This window comes from Triticum urartu, chromosome 4A (genome assembly GCF_056163025.1).
Source record: "Triticum urartu cultivar PI428250 chromosome 4A, HENAU_Tu73, whole genome shotgun sequence".
Lineage (NCBI taxonomy): Eukaryota > Viridiplantae > Streptophyta > Magnoliopsida > Poales > Poaceae > Triticum > Triticum urartu.
Window position 1 is genome coordinate 5198466 of NC_141876.1, and position 22805 is coordinate 5221270.

Consider the following 22805-nt stretch of genomic DNA (forward strand, 5'->3'; position numbering starts at 1 on the left):
CCCTATTGTCGAGAGGTTAAATTTAGTTGAAGAAGAAAACAATTTCTTGAAGGAAAAAATAAAAAAATTGAGGACGAGAAGATGATATTGGAGTTGCATGTTGCGGATGTCGTCGATGATCACAAGATCAAGATGGATGCAATGCGGTTGAAGATTAGAAAGATTAGAAAATATGCCATTCATACCGAGGCTTGGTATCATTATGCCGTTGGATCAATTGTTACCTTGGTTGCGATTATGATCGCATTTATTTTCGCATTGAAATGTTTTACATAGTTTCAATGTATGGTGAAAATTAATTAGATGCTCTGGAGAGCTATATGTTGTTAGATGAGAACTATGTATGTACTTTGGTTTTAATGTGATGATGAACTTCTATTAATTTGGTCACTTAATTATCTATTTACGATGTTCTGTAATGGTTTTCGACACACTTAATTCAATATAATGCACGCAGATGAACCGGCATTGGATGTACGGTGACAGACACACCTCCAAGTACATTAAGGGCGTGCATGAGTTTCTCAATGCGGCTGAGGCAAACAAGCAGAATGGTTTTATGTGTTGTTCATGCACTAAATGTGGGAATACGATGTCTTACTCTAACCGGAAAATCCTTCACTCCCACCTGCTTTACAAGGGTTTCATGCCACACTATAATGTTTGGACGAGGCACGAAGAAATAGGGGTTATGATGGAAGACGACGAAGAAGAAGAGTACGATGACAACTATGTGCCCCCTAAATACGGTGATGCTGCAATGGGGGGAGCTGGTGAAGATCAAGAGGAACCAGACGATGTGCCCAATGATGCTGCAACGGGTGAAGCTGCTGAAGATCAAGAGGAACCAGACGATGCGCCCAATGATGATGATCTCCGCCGGGTCATTGTCGATGCAAGGACGCAATGCAAAAGTCAAAAGGAGAAGCTGAAGTTCGATCGCATATAAGAGGATCACAAAAAAGGGTTGTACCCCAATTGCAAAGATGGCAACACAAAGCTCAGTACCGTACTAGAATTGCTGCAGTGGAAGGCAGAGAATGCTGTGGCTGACAAAGGATTTGAGAAGCTACTGAAAATATTGAAGAAGAAGCTTCCAAAGGATAACGAATTGCCCGACAATACATACGCAGCAAAGAAGGTCGTATACCCTCTAGGATTGGAGGTGCAGAAGATACATGCATGCCCTAATGACTGCATCCTCTACCGTGGTGCATACAAGGATCTGAACGCATGCCTAGTATGCGGTGCATTGCGGTATAAGATCAGACGAGATGACCCTAGTGATGTTGATGGCGAGCCCGCCAGGAAGAGGGTTCCTGCGAAGGTGTTGTGGTATGCTCCTATAATACCACGGTTGAAACGTCTGTTCGGAAATGGAGAGCATGCCAAGTTGATGCGATGGCACAGTGAGGACCGTAAGAAAGACGGGAAGTTGAGAGCACCCGCTGACGGGTCGCAGTGGAGAAAAATCGAGAGAACGTACTGGGAGGAGTTTGCAAAGGACCCAAGGAACGTATGGTTTGCTTTAAGCGCGGATGGCATTAATCCTTTCGGGGAGCAGAGCAGCAATCACAGCACCTGGCCCGTGACTCTATGTATGTATAACCTTCCTCCTTGGATGTGCATGAAGCGGAAGTTCATTATGATGCCAGTTCTCATCCAAGGCCCTAAGCAACCCGGCAATGACATTGATGTGTACCTAAGGCCATTAGTTGAAGAACTTTTACAGCTGTGGAATGGAAACGGTGTACGTGCGTGGGATGAGCACAGACAGGAGGAATTTAACCTAAAGGCGTTGCTGTTCATGACCATCAACGATTGGCCCGCTCTCAGTAACCTTTCAGGACAGACAAACAAAGGATACCACGCATGCACGCACTGTTTAGATGACACTGAAATTATATACCTGGACAAATGCAGGAAGAATGTGTACCTGGGCCATCGTCGATTTCTTCCGACCAACCATCAATGTCGAAAGAAAGGCAAGCATTTCAAAGGCGAGGCAGATCACCGGAAGAAGCCCGCCATGCGTACCGGTGATCACGTACTTGCTATGGTCAATGATTTACACGTAATCTTTGGAAAGGGCCCCGGCGCACTAGCTGTTCCGAATGACGCTGAGGGACATGTACGCACCCATGTGGAAGAAGAAATCTATATTTTGGGACCTACCCTACTGGAAAGACCTAGAGGTCTGCTCTTCAATCGACGTGATGCATGTGACGAAGAACCTTTGCGTGAACCAGCTAGGCTTCTTGGGCGTGTATGGAAAGACAAAAGATACACCTGAGGCACTGGAGGACCTGCAACGTTTGCACGAAAAAGGCGGCATGCCTCCGAAGCAGTATGAAGGTCCTGCCAGCTACGCTCTTACGAAAGAAGAGAAAGAAATCTTCTTTGAATGCCTGCTCAGTATGAAGGTCCCAACTGCCTTCTCGTCGAATATAAAGGGAATAATAAATATGCCAGAGAAAAAGTTCCAGAACCTAAAGTCTCATGACTGCCACGTGATTATGACGCAACTGCTTCCGGTTGCATTGAGGGGGCTTCTACCGAAAAACGTCCGATTAGCCATTGTGAAGCTATGTGCATTCCTCGATGCAATCTCTCAGAAGGTGATCGATCCAGAAATCGTACCAAGGCTAAGGAGTGATGTGGCGCAATGTCTTGTCAGTGAGCTGGTGTTCCCACCATCCTTCTTCAATATCATGACGCACGTCCTAGTTCATCTAGTCGACGATATTGTCATTCTGGGGCCCGTATTTCTACACAATATGTTCCCCTTTGAGAGGTTCATGGGAGTCCTAAAGAAATATGTCCATAACCGCGCTATGCCAGAAGGAAGCATCCCCATGGGCCATCAAACAGAGGATGTCATCAGGTTTTGTGTTGACTTCATTCCTGGCCTTAATAAGATAGGTCTCCCTAAATGGCGGTATGAGGGGAGACTGACTGGAAAAGGCATGCTTGGAAGGGACTCAATAATATGCAGGGACGGATATTCTTGGTCTCAAGCACACTACACAGTTCTACAGAACTCTACCTTGGTGACCCCGTATGTCGATGAACACAAGAACAGTCTGCGCTCCAAACACCCGGAGCAGTGCGACGACTGGAAACACGTCTCAGAGGTGACAACACTGTTTGTGATGAGCTGTACTTGTTGTTCAGGGGACCATCTTTGACTGTATTGATTTACAAAGGATACGAGATAAATGGGAATACATTTTACACGATTGTCCAAGATCAAAAGAGCACCAACCAAAACAGCGGTGTCCGCTTTGATGCAACAACCGAGAGGGAAAAGGACACATATTATGGTTACATAGTGGACATATGGGAAGTTGACTACGGACATGATTTTAAGGTCCCTTTGTTTAAGTGCAAATGGGTCAATCTGTCAGGAAGCGGGGTACAGGTAGACCCACAGTACGGAATGACAACAGTGGATCTGAAAAATCATGGGTACACTGACGAACCTTTCGTCCTAGCCAATGATGTGGCACAGGTTATCTATGTGAAGGACATGTCTACCAGACCGAGAAAAAGAAAAGATAAGGAAGCGAATACATCATACCATGAGCCAAAGCGCCACATAGTTCTTTCAGGAAAAAGGGACATCCTGGGAGTGGAGGGCAAGACAGACATATCTGAAGATTATGAAAAGTTTCATGAAATTCCTCCCTTCAAAGTCAAGGCTGACCCAAGCATCCTGATAAACAATGAAGATTATCCATGGTTACGGCGCAATAAGCAAATGACACAAGCGAAGAAAAAGTGAAGACTTTTCTCCGCAACTATTATGATGATACCATGCCAACTTTGTAACAGACGAGTATGATACCATTGTCCGTTTTGTACATGCACATGCTATGCCAACTTCTTCAGAGTTCATTTGAAAACTATGAATTTAGGTCGAATTTTCTCTATAGTTGCATCTATGTTCATTTTTTTAGTAAAGTTAACCACAAACTTGTGATTCACACAAATTTCAAAGAATTCAAATTTTAACTATTCAAATTTTAACTTTCTACTAGTGCTAATGATTCACACAATTTACAAATAATTTCAAATTTAAACTATTCAAATTTGAATACTACTGGCACTAACAGAAAGTTTGTAATTGGTTTTACCTAAAGCAATAATATTTACAAAGAAACTCTAAATACAGCAAAAAACAACTCAGAAATAAATAAAGCAGAAAAGGAAAAAAACTACATTAAAAAATTGGGCGCTGCCCAATGAGCCTGCAAGGCCTACGGCCTAGCATGCAGGACTATAAGACCCAGCAGGCCCACAGGGCAGCGCGCAAAATTAGGCCCAGAAGCCTGCAATAGAGAGGAGTTCAATACAGGCCTCGCAGTGGGGCTTATAAACAACTCCGAGCCCTTGTCAACTAGCGAGGTGGGACTAAAGATTTTGGCCGCGGGGCAGCACAAGGCCTTTGGTCCCGGTTGGTGGCACCAACCGAGACTAAAGGGGGGTATTGGTACCGGTTCGTGGCACCAACCGGGACCAATGCCCCCTCCTTTAGTCCCGGTTGGTGCCACCAACCGGGACCAAAGGTCTCTCCTTCCCGCCCTTTGGGCTGCTGAAAAGAGACCTTTGGTCCCGGTTGGTGGCACGAACCGGGACCAAAGGGGGCATTCGTCCCGGTTTGTGCCACGAACCGGGACCAATGCTCTGGGTATATAAGTAGCACTTCGGAATTTTCAGTTTTCAATCCCCATCCCCCCCCCCGACGACGCCGAGCTCATCGACGCCGCCAAGCTGCCCGTGCTCGCTGTCGCCATCGCCCCGCGCCCCTGCCCCGTGCTCGCCGTCGCCCTGCCCCTGCCCCGTCCCGCCCCCGCGCGCCGGCGCCCTCGCCGCCCTTGCCGTCGCCTCGAGCTCCCCTGCCACGGGCTCGCCGTCGCCGCCCGCTCCTCGCCGCCGTCGCCCTGCCCCTGCCCCGTCCTGCCCCCCCGCGCCGGCGCCCTCGCTTGCCCCCGCGCTGTGAGCCGCCACCCGGCTCTGTTCATATATAGTTGCTATATGTTTTTTTTATTAGTTTTATTTTTTTGTTCATATGTGATGTATATGTGTATGTGGCTATAATGTATATGTGTATGTGATGTATATGTGTATGTGGCTATAATTTTTTAAATTTTTATTAGGAATTTGCTAAATACATATGTTAAAAATGTTTTTTTGTTCATAGAAAGTTTTTTGTTCATATATAGAAAGTTACAATTTTAGAAAAGTTTTATATATGCAAAAGTTACAATTTTAGAAAAAGAAGGATAGGAAAGAAGAAAATAAGAAGTGGAAAGAAAGAAGAAGAGGATAGGAAGAAGAGGAGAAATGTATAAGAAGAAGAAAAAAGAAGAAAAAGAAGAGGAGAAGAAGAAAGGAATAGAGGAGAAGAAGAGAAAATAGAATATTCCTTTCTTCTTCTCCTCTATTCCTTTCTTCTTCTCCTCTTTTTATTTCTTCTTCTCCTCTATTTTTTTCTTCGATCTTCTCCTCTAGCTATTCCTTTCTTCTTCTCCTCTTTTTATTTCTTCGTTTTTTTATGTTTTATCGGGTCTATCGTTGTCGATATACCCCTCCCGATAACTTCAAAACGAGGGGGGTGGTCGATATACCCCCTCCCCGATAATATTATTTTCCCATGTACGTATGTCATGTCGATATAAACTCCCGATAACTTCAACACGTGGGGGGGTCGATATACCCCCTCCCGATAACTTCAACACAGGGGGGGTCGATATACCCCCTCCCGATAACTTCAACACGTGGGGGGGGGGGGGGGTCTGTCGTCGTCGATATACCCCCTCCCCGATAACATTATTTCCCCGTGTATGTATCTCGTCGTTGTCGATATTACCCCCTCCTTGAAGCGTTCTCGAGGCCGCCCCTAACCCTTGAAGCGTTGTCGAGGCCACCCGAAACCCTAGAGAAGCAACGTCGAGGCCACAAATTAATATATATGCTTCCTTACTGTGATTAGCTAGCTAGTTCTACGTTTGCCATTAATATATCCATCTGTCATGTTTGAATAGTAATTGCCATGTTGTAAATATTTGTAGAAACTATGGACGACACCCCCCGAGACGAAGCACAAGAAGCGATGTTGTTGGACATAATCGCAAACGGACGTGATGCCGTCTTGTCGTTTCTCAACGACACCGATGAGCTGCTAGAAAGAGAGGATGAAGAAGTAGGCTATGATTATGATGGCTCCGGTGACCCAATGCACATGCAAGAAGTAGACCGTGAGGACGGCTCTAGTGACCCAATGCCGGTGCAAGAAGGAGACCGTGATGACGGCTCTGGTGACCGAACCGAGTCCGGCCAACAGGTATATATATTAGTTAAGCCTGTGCTGACTAGTTAATTGATGCATTCATTGTTTTGGTATGTACACATATTAATTAACTCTCGTCTTTGTTCTTTTTTCTAGCCCTCCGGATCGAGCACATCTTCGGTAAGGAGACGAGGCCCGAAGAAAAAGTTGAGCTCGGATGAAAAGTTTGAGATCACAGAAATCGCGCGCACCGGCCAACTGATTGAACCCATCCGGACAAAGAACGCATTTGTTAATCAGTGCGGGGTTCTGGTTAGGGACAAGATCCCGATCAGCATCCAGCAATGGTTAAAGCCGGCTGCAGAAGACCCTCAGGTGTCTTATGTCACTGATATGCAGAAAGAAGATCTTTGGACTGAGCTGAAGTCAAATTTCACCCTACCGCCAGAGGATGATCCGGCGAAGCCAGTTAAAGAGGAATTAATCAAGTCTTTTGCTCTTACGAAGATGGCAGACCTATTCAGGGGGTGGAAGAAACACCTGAATAAGTTTGTCTGTAAAAAAGAGACACCAGAATTCAAGGGCATATATGAGAAGATCAGAGATGACTGGCCCACATTTGTGGCCTATAAGACATCGGAAAAGAGTAAGAAGATGTCGGCGACAAACTAGCAAAATGCTGCGAAGAAGATGCATCACCATCGCACGGGGTCAGGTGGCTACCTCAGAGCCCGGCCTAAGTGGGCCAAGGCTGAGAATGATCTGCTTCGGAAAGGGATCGAACCAAAGACAATGAACTGGCCAGACCATTGCCGGACTTGGTTCTTCGGGGCTGGCGGAACCTTGGACCCTGTATCAAGGTGGTGCATTTGGATGGACAAGCAATTGGAAATACCACTCAAGAAGCTTCGGCACTATATCAAAGCAGCGCAGCAAGAGACGTTCGTTCCCGACAGAGAGAACGACGAGCTCACAATGGCCCTCGGGAATCCTGAGCACCCTGGACGGACACGAGGCATGCCGGGCTCCGTTCCGTGGAGTGCTGGGTTTCCGGACGCAGACGGTTACAAATGCCACGAGAGGAGGAAGAAAGTGCAACAGACCGAACTGCAGGCGCTGCACGCTAGGGTACAAGCGATAGAGGAACGAGAAGCAAATCGCTGCAAGAGAACTGCCGAAGCTTCCCCGAAGCTACCCCGCCATCTCAGCGGAGAAGTAGCGTGGCTTCCACCGAGTTGCTTCAGCCGGAGCATGTCTTGACGGCTCCTGCCAGCTATCCCGTGGATGCTATCACGGAGTCTCAAAATTGCCACCTTATGACGCAATGGATTAATATGAAGGTCAAGGCGGCTGCTGGCTCTATTTATCGTACTGGACCCGGAGCAACTTTTCACTGCCGGCCGATTCCAGAAGGATATGCTAGGGTGATGGTGGATGAAATAACAGAGGGATTTGAAGACCTCCAGCTTGACCACCCTACTGGTGAAGGGGAGACTCGGCTGGGTTCTTCTCTAAAGACTCCATGCCTATGGCGGAAGGACCTCATCAACATTCTGAGCTGGACGCCTCCGCCTCCTCCTCCTCCTCCGGCGAGTCAGGGCACTCCGCCTCCTCCACCGCCTCCTCCTCCGGCGAGTGACGATCAGGGCACTCAAGCTCCTTCTCCGGCGCGTGGCGGCACTCCGCCTCCTTCTCCGCCTGCGCTGGCGCGCCGGAGCAGCCAGCCTCCTCCTTCTCCGCCTCGTCAGCAAGGGTGGAAGAGACCCGCCGCCGCTCCGGCTGCTCCGGCGCATCGTAGTCCTTCTCCTCCGCCGCATAAGCAAGGAAAGACAACCGCTCCGTCTGTTTTGCCGGCGTCTAGCAGTACAGCCAGAGGCGGGAGGCAATACAGATTCGGTCCTTCTCTCACGCCTCTAGAGAAGTTACCAAACGAGAGGTCCGACGAGGAAACGCGAATATCGCTAAAGCCGAAGTGAAGGACTGGCTTGAAGGGTTGAAAGCACAGAGACATCCACCTCCGGAGGAGAAGATAGATCCGGTGAAAGCAAAGCGCACTCTGGCTGCCCTGAAGAAACCAGCAAAGTGTCCGCCGAAAGACAACTATGACCGCATTATTGAAAAGTCATTTCATGAAGCGAAGCGGTCGGGAAGTACTAGAAGTGATCAAAGGTTAGCAGAAGGACGAGCTGGGAAACAAATTGCCCAGCTCGGCGAACAAGCGGATCAATCGTGCGCCCCGCTCAAGGTGTCTAGCGACATCATCGCTAATGATCCGAGGATGGTGCCCGGTTATGGAAATCTTGGAGATTACCTGCCCGACGATGTACATTATGATTTCTTGGAGGTGCAGATACAAAGATACAAGTACGGGAAGCCTCTCGTCAAAGATGAAAGATCTCTATCAACGATGATGCGAAGATTGCATGATTGGTACTTGAAAATCTGCAGAGTCTGGGGGGAGGGATAGTTTGGATGTGAGAGTTAAACCGGAGCATGACCTCGTTGGAATTGAACTGTTGCCTATTCCATTTGAGGAGTTCTATTAGTTTTTCAATCAATTGGCCCTCGATAAAGCAACGGTCACCTGCTACTATCTGTAAGTAGTACTACTTCTGTCATTAAGTCTCTCTATATAGCTCAGCTCTTTCATTGCATGTATTTATAATTATCCTCACTATATTATGCAGATTGAAGATCGTCAAATTGAAGAAAAGACAAGTCGGTGATATTGGGTTCATTAACACATATCTCATAGATGCAACTGAGGTTAAATTGCGTGCCGCAGATACCGAGGCCAACTTGCTACGATCTTTGGTAGTAAATGAAAACAAAGATATAATACTCTTTCCTTACAACTTCAAGTGAGTGTTACTGTCTTGTGCATATTCGGTTTCCCTTATATATATATTAGTCAATGTTATAGTAATGTAATTGATGAGTTCATGCATGCGTGCGCAGCTTCCACTATATTCTCCTAGAGATTAAGCTTGAGCAGGGAGTAGTAACTGTCTTGGACTCTAAACGAAAAGATCCGAAGGAGTATGCGGACATGACTCAAATGCTCGAGAAGTAAGTTAAATTGATCATTATCCACCATGCATATCAGCAACTTTGTTCATTTCTGATATCAAGTAATTGTTTTCTTTGCCTGGCAGGGTTTGGAGAAAATTCACCAAAAAAGCTCCGGGACTGCCAAAGAAGCTGGAATTTAGACACCCAAAAGTAAGTACTATATAATAGCATGTTCCGCGCATCTCCTATCGATTCAAGCGCTAGTTTCATTAATACCATTTGGCATTCTTGCTTATCCGTTTGATTGACCTCTGTTTCTTGTAAAGTGGTTGTGGCAGGAACAAGGGAATGATTTCTGTGGATACTACATTTGCGAGTCCATCCGCCACACGACCTGTGAGCGGGGCTACTCCGACGAACAATTTGAAGTGCGTAAGCAATAATATTCACGATTTTATTTCATTACATATTTTGTGTTGAGTTTCATTTATATATATATATATGTGTGTGTGTGTGTGTGTGTGTGTGTGTGTGTGTATTGACTCCCTTCTTCAAATTAGATCTTTCGGATGCGGAATGAACTCCTACCACCAGATCGTCTGCGAGCAATTCAAGAGGAATTGGCGGCATTCTTCCTTGACCACGTGATCGCTGAAGACGGAGAATACTATGTGGACCATGCGTCCGTATGATAGGCGATTATATTTGTAAGAGATAATTATTGTATATATGTACCCGGTAGTGTTGGATAGATATACGAGAACTTGTTGTTCGACCAATCTCTCGGAGAAGGAGAGGTGGTCGATATCACTTCTCTCTGTATGCATATATATGTTGATGACGATCTTCTGTTTTCTTCGTTTGCTTACTATCTAGCTAGCGTGTCTAGTCCTCTCTATACGTATGTATAGTACGTAGCGTCAACCAAGCACGGTCATAAGAGAGGACACTTCTCTATATTAATTAGGTAGCTAACACAATATATGAAACACCTAAATTAACCCCCCAAAACCCCCAAACCCCCCCCTTTCAAAAAAAACAAAAACCCCAGCCATAGAAATGCTGACGCGTGGATGTCTATTGGTCCCGGTTGGTGCCACCAACCGGGACCAAAGGCCCTCCTGCCTGGGCTCCGCGCACAGGCCACGTGGAAGCCCATCTGTCACGGTTCTAGTTTGAACCGGGACTAAAGGGCTAGGGCATTAGTACCGACCCTTTAGTCCCGGTTCAAGAACCGGGACAAAAACCCTTACGAACCGGGACAATAGGCCAGTTCTCTACTAGTGAGAGATAGTATTTGAAAAAAAATGTTAACCATGTATTCAGTAAATGCTAACTTTTATAATGTATATATATATGACATATATACATTGTGTGTGAAAAAAGTATGCATGTTCTAGAATAGGAAAAGGGAAAAGTCAGAAAAAACCAAACAACACCAATGAAAACTGAGAAAGAATCAAAGAAAAATGAAAATAAAACCACCAAAAGAGAAATAAAAAATAAAAGAAAAAGAAATCCACTGAAAACTGCTCCAAAAACAGTGAAAGATCTGATAAGTAAAATGAGAGTGGAAAAAACTTGAGCGCCGCAGCTACAGTAATGAACCTGCCTGATTGAAAGGCTTCCGCTGCCCGGCTAGCCACGTCCACTGCTTGCGAAAAAGCAAAAAGAAAAAAAGCCCGCGGCCGCTTTGAGTAGGTGCTCGTTTTTCTGTGATTTGTTTTTGGCAGCTTCTATGTTACACCTTAAGCATCACTTGAAGGAACTGGCTCTTATGCTCCCCTACTCTTCGGCCGCCCATTTTGAAGGTGATCTCTTAAGGGTATGGTTAATAGTATAGACAACTATTCGGGATACCGGTCTGTCCCACGTAGGGTGACAGTTTATGTCCGGCGATCAGGGAGGCGATTCTTGCGCCCCTGATTCCCGCTCGTGGTTTTGCCCTCGCCTCGCTAGATCTCGTCGCCCGATCATCTGCCGGAGCACCGCAGCGGCGAGATCTCCTGCAATTCGTTCCCGTCCCCCACCATAGGCCTTTCGCGAGTTGCCTAGGGCTCGTGATCGTAAAACACCAACTAGGGTTAGGGCTTGTCTTCACTGGTTTGGACGGCACCATGGAGAGGATGGCGGGGCTGTTGGAGAAGATGAAGCTGTCGGAGGATGAGAAGAAGGGGGTGAAGATTCGGTGGAAGTCAAGAGCAAAGGAGTCAACCGGCGAGATCCAGGCGGTGGGGAAGGTTCTTTCAGAGAGGCCGACGCACCCTGATGCGATCTGCATGGCGCTCGGGCGCTGCTGGTGCCCCTTGAAGGGGGTAGAGTGCAAGGAGATTGGAGAGAATGTCTTCCTCTTCACTTTCAAGCAGGAGAGCAGGAAGCGAAAGGCGTTGGAGGATGGTCCTTGGATGTTCGACAATGATCTGGTGGTAATGGTGGATTTCGTGCCTAGCAAACGGATTGATCAGTATGTGTTCGAGGATATCCCTATCTGGTTTAGGGATTTTGGTCTGCCGCTGGGGAAGATGGAGGAGGATACGGTGGAAGATATTGGTAACCTGGTTGGGAAATTTCTGGAGATGGACACGGGGGCGGATGTGGAAGATATTGGTAACCTGGTTGGGAAATTTCTGGAGATGGACACGGGGGCGGATGGATCGGCGATGGGGAGGTTCCTGAGGATTAAGGTCCGGATGCCCATAAACAAACCTATCATGAGGGGCATCTTCCTGGATGAGGAGGTGGAGAGTGATGATGAGATGGTGAAGGAGAAGGATAAAAGGTCTGAGGAGGAGCGTCCGTTTTGCCGCTTTGAGTTCGAATATTTACCGGACTTCTGCTATATTTGTGGCATGCTTGGTCACGTTGATAAGAGCTGCCAGACCAAACTAAAGAAGGGGGAAAAAGCTCAGTATGGGAGGTGGTTAAAGGCAGATATGAGCAGGAGGAGAGGTGGAGAAGATGGGTAGATGGGAAGGAAGACAACGAGCGGTAGTGGTAGTGGCTCGGGAGGGATGATGATGTATGGGTTCGGCAATACAGGAGGTAAATCTCGCAGTGACAGCATCTCTTGGAGGAAGACAGAGCCTAGGTCGAGTGGAGGGAGATCGGAGGACGGTGAGGAGGTCGTGAGCCCAAGGAAGACACAAATAGCTGGGTGTGCATCGGCGACTCAGAAGAGATTGACATTCGTCGATTGGATTGACAGCGATGGGGGTGGGAATGCAAATGTATCGAAGGATGGAGGAAGGGGTGGCAGGGTGTTACAGAGCGAAGAGTTGAAGAAAGCATCTTTGGAAGTTTCTAAGGGAAAGAGTGGTGTGGCCGAGGAGGGTGGTAAGCCGATAGATGTGAAGAAGAAAGGGAAGCTAGGAGATGACATTGGCGCCTTTGCTGGGATGGAGGATAAGAAGGAGGGGTACAAACCAAAAAAAATACAAGAAGGTGAGCAGGGAGGGTAGAGTGGTAGAGGATGGTGGTGGGGTGGTTGGTCCCATCTTAGGGCAGAAGAGGAGTGCGCATGAGGGGGACGAGGAGGCCAGCATGAAGAGGGGTCGAATGGATGGCACGGGAGAGGCTAGGGGGGAAGTGGATGCTCAAAACCTTGTAATATCGGCCGGGCTGCAGGAGCAGCCCTGCCGAACGCAATGAGGATAGTAAGCTGGAACTGCCGGGGACTTGGGAACGGCCCGGCAGTTCGAGGCCTCTTGGATCTCAAGAGGGCGGAGGATCCCGATGTTCTATTTCTGTGCGAGACAAAGCTGTTGGAGAAAGAGCTGGAGCAATATAGGTGGAAGCTTGGCTTGGTGAACATGTGTGCGAAGGATTCAGAGGGAAGGAGTCAGGGTATGGCTATTTTCTGGAGGAGGGGAGTCAATCTTTCTTTGCGATCGTTGGGGAGGAGGCATATTGATGCTGACATAACGGAGGAAGACGGATCAATTTGGAGAATAATGGGTGTGTACGGGGAGTCGCAGTGGGGAAGGAAGAAGGAAACCTGGAGGACCTTGCATTTGCTGAGCCAACAACACCAGGAGAACATGCCGTGGTTGTGCTTGGGGGACTTCAATGAGATCTTATCAAATGAAGAGAAGAGGGGGGGTGCAGATCGTCTAGAGAGCTGCATGAACAGTTTCAAGGAGGCGTTGGAGGGATGCAGTTTGAGTGACCTGGGACATGAAGGTGACAGCATCACATGGTGGAATAACTGTACGAATGCCGATGGTTACATATGTGGCTGGCTCGACCGAGCTACTGCTAACATGGCGTGGTGCTCCAAATTCCCGGAGTTTCGTGTGCGTAATGAGCTACCTCGGCATTCCGATCACCGGCCAGTGGTGGTCGATACGGAGGATATGGGGGGCAGAAGACGGGGGGGTGGAAGTGGGTTTCGGTTCGAGGCCAAGTGGTTGAAAGAGGACGGATGCGACTTGGTGGTGGAGGAGGCGTGGAGGAGAGTCAGAGAAGGCGGAGCTACAGATGTGGCTGCGGCGTTGAATGGAGTGGCTCGCGACCTTTCAAGATGGAGCAAGGACGTAGTGGGTGATTCGGAGAAGAAGTTAAAGGAGGCCAAGCGGGAGCTGGAGAACTGTCGAAAGCAGGCTATTACACCTGGAAAGGTTGCGGAGGAGGTGCGCTTGCGGTGTTTGGTGGATCATTTAGAGGAAGTAGTGGATATTAAGTGGAGACAGCAAGCTCATGTTTGGTGGTAAAGGAAGGAGATAGGAATACAAAGTTCTTCTTTAGATATGCCTCGGCGCGGAGGAAGGCGAATAGAATCAGGAGGCTCCGAAGGGAGGATGGGGTGGTTGTGGAGGAAGGAAGGGGTTTAACTAACTATGTCAGGTCTTATTTTTAGGATCTTTTCACCTCGAATGGCCTTGGCCAGTATGATGAGCTACTACGGGCGGTGCCGATGAAAGTTACAAGCACCATGAACGCTAGCCTCACAGCCGAGTACTCGGATATGGAAATAAAATCGGCACTTGATCAGATCGATGACCTGAAAGCACCGGGTCCAGATGGTATGCCCGCTCTAGTTTTCAAGAAATACTGGCTGCTGATGGGCAAGAATATCATTGAGGAGGTGCGGCAAGTACTAGAGGGAGGAGATATGCCCGAGGGGTGGAATGATACCCATGTTGTTCTAATACCAAAGGTGAAAAACCCATCGAGGATTAAGGACCTCCGACCGATCAGTTTGTGTAATGTTTTGTATAAGATTGTCTCAAAGGTTGTGGCCAGTAGACTCAAGCTCATACTGCTGGAGATCATCTCGGATAACCAGAGCGCGTTTGTACCTGGACGGCTGATAATGGACAATATCCTCATGGCCTATGAAATTTCCCATTTCTTGATGAACAAACGGAATGGGGAGGAAGAATATGCTGCGGTAAAGGTGGATATGAGCAAAGCATATGACAGGGTCGAGTGGGCCTTCTTAGAAGCAATGATGCTCAAGCTTGGGTTCGCACGTAACTGGGTGAAACTTGTAATGAGGTGTGTAACTTCAGTGAGGTACAACATTAAGGTCAATGGCGAGCTATCCCAACAGTTTGCACCGTCAAGAGGGCTTCGACAGGGCGACCCGAGCTCGCCCTATCTTTTTGCGATTTGTGCAGAGGGGCTGTCGGCATTGTTGAATGAGGCCCAGCTGAGGGGAAGTTTTGGGGGCATACGGATCTGTCCGGGGGCACCTGCTATCTCGCACCTGTTCTTCGCCGATGATTCAGTGTTGCTTATGCGAGCGCGGACAGAGGAAGCTCAGGAACTCCAACGCATCCTCCAGGTTTATGAGAGGTGCTCGGGGCAGTGCGTCAACCACGAGAAGTCTGCGGTGATGTTTAGTAAAAACTGCTCACAGCAAACTAAGTTAGATGTCAAAGGGGCGTTGGGCATACACAGCGAGGCATACAATGAGAAATACCTGGGGCTGCCGGTGTACATTGGACGATCCAAGCGCAAAGCTTTTGCTTATCTGAAGGATCGAATTTGGAATCACATGCAGGGCTGGAATGAGAGGACCTTGTCTAGGCAAGGAAAGGAAATTCTCGTTAAAGGAGTTGCACGGGCGATCCCTACCTTTGCAATGTCAGTGTTCTACCTCACAAAATCGTTTTGCGAAGAACTTAGTTCTATGATTGCCAGACATTGGTGGAGCCACCAAGATAAAGACAACAAGATCCATTGGATTAGTTGGCAGAGGTTTACACGGTCGAAGGGAAGAGGAGGACTTGGTTTTAGGGACATCAACGACTTCAATATTGCGATGCTTGCCAGGCAAGTCTGGAGACTGATTGAGCAGCCTGATAGTCTGTGCGCGCAGCTTATGAAGGCCAAGTACTACCCGGACTTCTCCATACTGGATGCGGCACCGGCCTCAAATATGTCATATGCCTGGCGTAGTATCACACATGGCATTGAACTGGTGAAGCAAGGGATGATCTGGCGGGTAGAAGACGGGCAAAGCATTCACATATGGGATGACCCATGGATTCCCAGAGCCTGGTCTAGGCGAGTCATCACTCCTCGCGGGGCCAACCTCTTGACAAGAGTCGCTGAGCTTATCGACCCAGCAACCGGCATGTGGGATGTGGACTTGGTTAATGAGACGTTCTGGGAGGAGGATGCCAAACTGATCCTTCAAATGCCACTAAGGGACGGAGCTGGCGACTTCTTGGCATGGCACTTCGATTCTAAAGGGGTGTTCTCAGTTAAGCAAGCGTATAAGCTAAAGAGGGCTCTGTCCGAACCCGGGCTCGCATTGGCTGATGGTAACTTGGATGGAGGGGGCGAGGTAAAATGGAAGAGGCTATGGGATATACCGTGCCCGGGGAAGGTCAAACACTTCATGTGGCGGCTAGCGCACAACACTCTAGCCACAAAAGATATCCTGTGTCGGAGGGGTATGGCGATTGAGGATCACAAGTGTTTCCTATGCAATGTGAGGGATGAATCAGCTAAGCACCTGTTTGTAGAGTGCAGTGAGATCAAGCGTGTGTGGCGGGGGCTAGATCTTGAGCATGTGAGGCTGAGGCTCGCTGAGTGTGAAAGCGTGGACAGCACCTTGGAATGCCTGTGGCGAGTATCTGGGAAGGACCGGCTGGCTATCATCGTTATGTGGTGGCAATGGTGGACTCAGCGCAACAAGATTCGTGAGGGTGACAAGCCGATGGAACACGCGCACTTTGTGGTGAGAGCTGCATGCACGGCTGCAGAGTATGAGGGGTGTTTCTGCAAATCTCCTCCCCCACCAAAGAGCAAGGCCTGCTGGATCCCTCCACCACCGGATGTTCTCAAGTTCAACGTCGACGGGAGCTTTCTGGTGGACGAATCGCAGGGGGCCTGGGGCGTGGTCGTAAGGACAAACATAGGCGACGTGGTGGCAGCGCGGGCTGGACGTATAGACCATGTTGCCAATGCCTTCGGTGCCGAGCTGAAAGCGGTGGAACAAGCTCTTGATCTTGCGGCTGAGTTGGGCGTGGTTCGGCTGACAGTGGAGATGGATGCTCTAACGCTTGAACAAGCCCTAAACAGATGTGCCCCAGACTTCTCGCAGCACGCCCCGGCGATCGAGGACATCAAGGTGCAAGCACGGCTTTGGTTCTCGTCCTGTGTGTTCGCTCACTGTAAACGGGAGGCCAACATGGCAGCTCACCATATGGCTCAGTTAGGCCTGACTCTCCAACTGGGAGAGGTTTTAGTTGCGGATCATGTACTTCCAGCAATTGTTGCTGACTCTGTTATGGGCGATCTTGCCGTGAACGTTTCGTAATAAAGCTCTTTGCTTACCCTCACAAAAAAATAGTATAGACAACTGCTGGCTATATGATTTTATCACGTCATCCATAGTCAAGGCTATAATCAGCAAGTACAATAGTTGCATATAAATATGTATTACTTTTTGATACACGGCCCACCCTCATTCTCTCACAACACATTTAGAAGTGTCTGATGTAGCCGCCTGTTAATTGGTAGCCTGCTTACATTCTCTCTCCTTCAACTCATCAAAAAAATATATTTAAAGGCTTACAACCCACATATGTCATCTTATTGTACTTTCTCTAACTTGTTCCTCCGGTCGCTCGAGATCATTATGACCGGTGGTGGTTGACCAATCGACCGTTGACTTTTAAAAATATGGAAAAGAATTAAAAAAATATCGATAAATATAGAAAAAGTTCATGAATGCAAAAGTGTCTATGAATTTATAAGGAAGTTCACACACTTCAAAAAATGTTCACGAATTTATAAAAAAGTTCAACAATTTTAGGCATCTGCTTTTTTAGAAGAAGAAAAAAGAAGTAATCCAGCCGCCGCCGCTCCTCTCCCCTGCTCCTTCCATGGGATCCTCCCCGCCACCTCTTCAAGTGCCGCCGTGGGTATGGATATTAGCTCTCTCCAATAAGTTCTCGAACTCATGGCCAGTCAAACTGGAGAAAGTCATCTTGTTTCGTTGTCTGAAACCCTCCTCGTCGTTGCTGATTTCTCACTTCGCCTCTGCTTGGTCGACAGATTATCTTATCTAGGTTGGGAGTGGAATACAGGAGGGTTCGATGCTCGGGGCCGGAGAGGCATGCACAAATGGTGTTCGACGAAATGCCACAGCGGCGTTGTGGTGCTTAGTTAGCTTTTTAACCTGGCTACCTGCGCTGCCTCAGTTGTTGGCAGCAACAGGTAATTAACCAGTGAATCCCTATTGCTCTAATTATCCATATGGCAGAGCCTCTGCCATATGCACCAACCCTTTTGGGGCTCAATAAGAATTAAACTCTAGATGGCAAATGGATAAAAAGGCCTGATGTTGACTGTCACCCACATTGTACAATTTTTTATTTTTTTCTGAAACGGAGGCAAAAGCTTTGCCTCATCTCATTAATAAAGAAGAAGGGTAACAAGGTCTCAAGAGGGTCATTACTCCTCGAGAAATGAAAAACTGTACATTGTACAGTTTATTAACCTACGAGTGTGATATACTTTCTTCTCTGTGTCTAGTAAAATTGTTACTATTGTTCTGTTATCATTATAACCTATGACCGCGCATGATGTTTCTGTTAATGGATTCAGAGATGTCAAAATCCAATTAGGCGTGAAAATAACCTGTCTCATATGAAGAACCCTGTACAGTTTCATATACTGGTGGTGTTGTTGCTGTTCTATGTTTCAAATGGAACTACTGAGAGAGATGATTGTCTGCTAAATAAACTTGTATCACACTGTCATTGATTGAGCTGTTGGTTGTCTGCTAAATAAAATTCGATTTGCTGTACTTTCAGGCTCGGATAGAGATGTTTGCGGGTGCTTGTGAAACTACTGAGAGAGTAATTGTCGTGTGCCGCAAGAGTTATGGTCTATAGGGCAAATCTTGGTCCTACATTGGACAAGGCACAAGCTGCAATGATACACAGGATCAGGAAGGTCAGCTTAGAGCGGCAGTAAATTACGGTGAAGGTATATACACATTGATGCTTATGCAACCTCGATGCTGAAGTAGCTTTACTCTCAGGATTGCAAGTATTGGGAGACCAACGGCAGATGCATTCATCTCTTCCTAGCCATCTAATGGAAGTACTTGCTATTGGTGATAATACTGGTAAGATTAGATCCTGCAATCTTTCCACATTTCCCCCTGCTCTATTAGGATTTTCTTACTGTAACTCAGCAAACAAACATGCACCACATGGCTCTTATTCAGAAAGAAAACTAGAGAACCACACTGATGAACAGTGTATCGCGACGAATAAATTGAGACAGAGCTTCCTCTGGTAAGCAACTAAGATTACGGCATGGGGCGACCGTTGTATACACATACGCATTGTAGAGGCGAACTTGCAGTTAGTTACCAACAGGTCTAGTGTATGTATTAAGCCCAACACAATAGTGCAGCAACGAATCAGATTCCACCAGCAGACTGGTAATACAGAGACACGGGATCATTTCCTCGTGTAAATGAAGAGCGATAGTTTCACAGGTTATTCAGTTGGTCTATCTGGTAGATCACATGCTCACAATTTACAAAGATATAAAATCATGGAGATTGAGCAAAATAAAAAAGCACTGCAATTTCTAACCTTTGGGTAGAAATACATTAATTACAACAACCGGGTAAACCATTGGTTCAAATGACTAATTACACCAAATCCACTCTTACGAAAAAACATGCTACAGAATTCAACACGGGATGGGTGTCCGTGGAGTAATCTGGCATCCGTACCACAAACATGATCATTACAGAGATAAAAGGTAATTAATCTGGCAATTCAAACAGCACAACACACAAACAGATTGCCAGGCATCAAACTGGATTGGTGCTTTCTCAGACTATTCAGCTGGAAGCATTTCTTCTGTTGGAGACGTAGATGCGCTAGCAGTAGCAGCAGCTTCATGAGGCCGTGGATCTTCGCTCCCAGATATCTGGTACATCACATATACACATAGTTATAATATCTCCAAATGTGGCACATCGACAAGTGGAAAATAAGAAACTAAGAGTGAAATGCAGAGTATAGAAGGTTTTTCAACCAATGGCCTCCCCGGTGGGATTGCTGACCTGGGTAGTCGATTGGGTGGGGCTGAAATTTCCTCCTCCACTTGAAAGTTCCGTCCTCTGCAGCCGCTCAGGCAAGGTCTCCATCCCCATGTGTGACAGAAGCAGCCAGATATATGTGAGAAGCTCCGCGCCAGTGCCCAAACTCTTGGCGTGTAGGTACCCTCTGCATCTACTGGCAGAGAAGCAGAGCATCTCCACCCACAGGCCTTCAATAACATCCCACATTTTATTTTCATCACCTAAAGCAAACAGATATTCAGAAATCTTCCAGGCATCATGGATAAAACCTTCCTGTGTAGTTGGATATGTTGCTGCATCCGGTGATGATTCTGTTGATCCGACAACTTCTTCTCTGCGTTCAATTGGCTGCACCATGGTGATTAACCTCTGCATAAGTCCTCTTTTGATCTCCTCTTCATTTCCATTGAATATTTCCTTGAGTGATGGCTTGTCCTTGAGGATCTCCTCGACTTCAGCATTGGCGGTTTTGAACAGATTCCGTCTGGTGCCTGCCAGTAGCATCTCAGGATTGATAAACAGTAAATACACCATGTAATTGGACATTTCCCTGCAACGCACGGCTCTTTTGTTATTAGGAGATCTGTCACACCAAACAGCACACCCTTGACCCTCACCAGAAGCATATTCAATACATTGAGCAGTGGCACATTGGTGATCTGGTGATGCGCCCATGTAGTAGAAGCAAAAATCTGTGGCAATGTGCCAGAGAAGGACACTCTCGTCAAATGGACTCCTTAAACTCCAACCCAAGTCTTCATCACACCTGTTGGCCTGAAGAGTCCATTGCCCCCTGCGGTCATTGAACTTCCAGTAACTGTCAACATCGTTTATTTGATCTTCCCACCCTTTCTGTACATACTTAAGAACCATCTCTGAAATGGGAAAAGATGAGTTGCAGGGCTTCATGGACCAATGTTGGTCAAGAAATTCCTTGCAGTTAAAGAAATTCAAGATGCCCATCTTCCTAGAGTGCCTTTTGTTACGAGCAAAGAACCCTATCAGATTATATTGGCCTACGAAGCTATTTATGTGTACCTCCTTACTCATGGCACATAGCAGGAGGCTAGGAAGTTTATGCTTTAATCCATTATTCATGGCATCCATTTGTTTTGCCAGGATGCGTGTGTTCCTCCTTCGCCACCGTAACCGGGCAGCCATTGCCCGTTCATACAGGGAACCAACTTTTATTACCCACAGCCATTGTATAGCCTTTCTATTTGCCTGTTCATTTCGGCCAGCAACCAGAGGACCCGGACTGACTTTCTCTTTACCATATAAAGCTTCTAATGTATGCATGGTGTTGAAATAGTTAAAAAAATCCAGCATTGCTGTACAGCAGAACAAGGCATATGTAACCTTGACATCGGCAGCATTATAATCTTGTCTGTGACTTGTGTGGAAGTAGCCGATGGCTGCCCATGGCAGATGGCAAGCTGATACCCGTGCGCATATACTAAGACATCCCATAATTCTTGGGCTCTCCTTTATACTTTTGTCGGTGAGCATGTTATTTTTGGTGTAGAGAAGATTGAAAGCTTTGAATAGCCTCTTTCGCAACAGAACAGATGCTTGTTTTGCATCAAGCACCCAGATGGATTTCAGGATACCAAGGCGGTCAGGATACGTTGATGCAAGATCCAGAAATAGCTTATGGGTCTCAAGGTCCACATTATAGTCATTATCTCGGCGTCTGATATTTTCCCTTTTTTTGCTTCGGAGGCTTCTCATCTTTTCCCTTATTTGGTTTAGCCTGTTTCTCCATATGCTTGAGGTGCGAGGATGATGGTCGAGCTGTATATCCACCATGCCAGTTTCCCCTTGTACTTGTGGTTGATGGTTGACCTCAAGGTCCACCGAATAGTCTTCTTCTTGTGCTTGAGGAAGATGGTTGTCCAGCTCAAGGTCCATTGCATCACTGTGTGCTTGACGACGAGGGTTGGTCTGCACAAAAGCCCTTATGTTTTGCACATAGTCTTCAAGTGAATTGATCCCTCTGTTTATGTTCCTCCTCGGAGCAGGGCCAGAAGAACTAACCAGGCTGTTAATGCTAGCACTCTTGAGAGCCCATGGCTTTTCTATGCATTTGAGGATCCCGGGGATGAAGAACAAGATAGATGCAATCAACAACTGTTTGTCGCCGCCTGGCCAAGATTTGGCGAACACGTAGATGGCTACAGTGATCTGAGATATGGCAGTGACGACGTGCCGCGTCCACAGCTCGTTGTCTTCGACGTTGTAGGCTGTTATGAGGTCCTGTCCACCAAGGTGGAACAGGAGAATCGGCGCCCACACGACCTCCAGGATGCCATTGCCTTGACCAGAGCTACAATCTTGCCTTCTCTGGCGACCGAAGAGGGTGGCAAGGGCATATATGGCCAGAGCATCGCTACCTAAGTACGCGAGCCATATTATGGATCTTAACCAGGAAGGAATAGGGAGCTTACGCAGGGCGGCAGAGAAGAAGAGGATCCACTGAACAAACAGGCTGCCAAGGACGAGGATGCGCAGCTGCCACTCCTCCCACCATAGCACAGCATCTGAGATACCCATCTATGCGCCCGGCTCCCCCTCAGGCCCTCACTCACAAGGACAAAATGAGAAGCTGATTCACTCCGCACATTATTCCAGTGTATATGTGATTATGTATGCACCGTCTTGCCTACTACTAGAGCGTCGTCTTGCCTACTTTGTTATTATATTAATCGCTTAGATCGACGGGCATGGGTTAATCATATATTTTGCTCTGCTTGCCAGAATGGCAGTCTTAACTTTTGTTTTGCACAATGGCCCAGTTGTGCCTTAGCTTTTTTTGGGCGGGGTAATTGATTTGTTCATCCATTATAGGCACACACGAGTTATATATGCAGGTAACTGATACATTATGAAGAAATGGCACCTATTTTACACAAAAAAGCCCTATAGTGTGGAGACGAA

General features: G+C 47.2%; 2 protein-coding genes across 2 annotated transcripts; one reads left to right on the forward strand and one right to left on the reverse strand.

Moving 5' to 3' along the window:
• The first annotated feature begins 12948 nt into the window (after nucleotides 1-12948).
• Nucleotides 12949-18657, forward strand: LOC147974295 (uncharacterized). Its single transcript, XM_087519995.1, has 4 exons — nucleotides 12949-13932; nucleotides 14160-16886; nucleotides 17590-17682; nucleotides 18577-18657. Exons 1-4 carry the CDS (start codon nucleotides 12949-12951, stop codon nucleotides 18655-18657), a joined length of 3885 nt encoding a protein of 1294 aa, XP_087376121.1.
• Nucleotides 18658-19337: 680 nt separating this feature from the next.
• LOC147974296 (uncharacterized) lies at nucleotides 19338-22487 on the reverse strand. The gene is made up of 2 exons (XM_087517393.1): nucleotides 19851-22487; nucleotides 19338-19714 (listed from the first exon to the last, which is right to left on the reverse strand). The coding sequence occupies exons 1-2, from the start codon at nucleotides 22419-22421 to the stop codon at nucleotides 19622-19624; spliced, it is 2664 nt and encodes an 887-aa protein (XP_087373519.1). The 5' UTR covers nucleotides 22422-22487; the 3' UTR covers nucleotides 19338-19621.
• Nucleotides 22488-22805: the final 318 nt, after the last annotated feature.

Coding starts and splice junctions, on each gene's coding strand:
- LOC147974295 (XM_087519995.1), top strand. CDS start 12,949: ATGAGGATAGTAAGCTGGAACTGCCGGGGACTTGGGAACGGCCCGGCA. Junction 16,887..17,589: donor CGGCGATCGAGGACATCAAG/GTGCAAGCACGG, acceptor CTGCTTTTTTAG/AAGAAGAAAAAAGAAGTAAT. Junction 17,683..18,576: donor CTCTTCAAGTGCCGCCGTGG/GTATGGATATTA, acceptor CTGTACTTTCAG/GCTCGGATAGAGATGTTTGC.
- LOC147974296 (XM_087517393.1), bottom strand. CDS start 22,421: ATGGGTATCTCAGATGCTGTGCTATGGTGGGAGGAGTGGCAGCTGCGC. Junction 19,715..19,850: donor CCACCCAATCGACTACCCAG/GTCAGCAATCCC, acceptor GTGATGTACCAG/ATATCTGGGAGCGAAGATCC.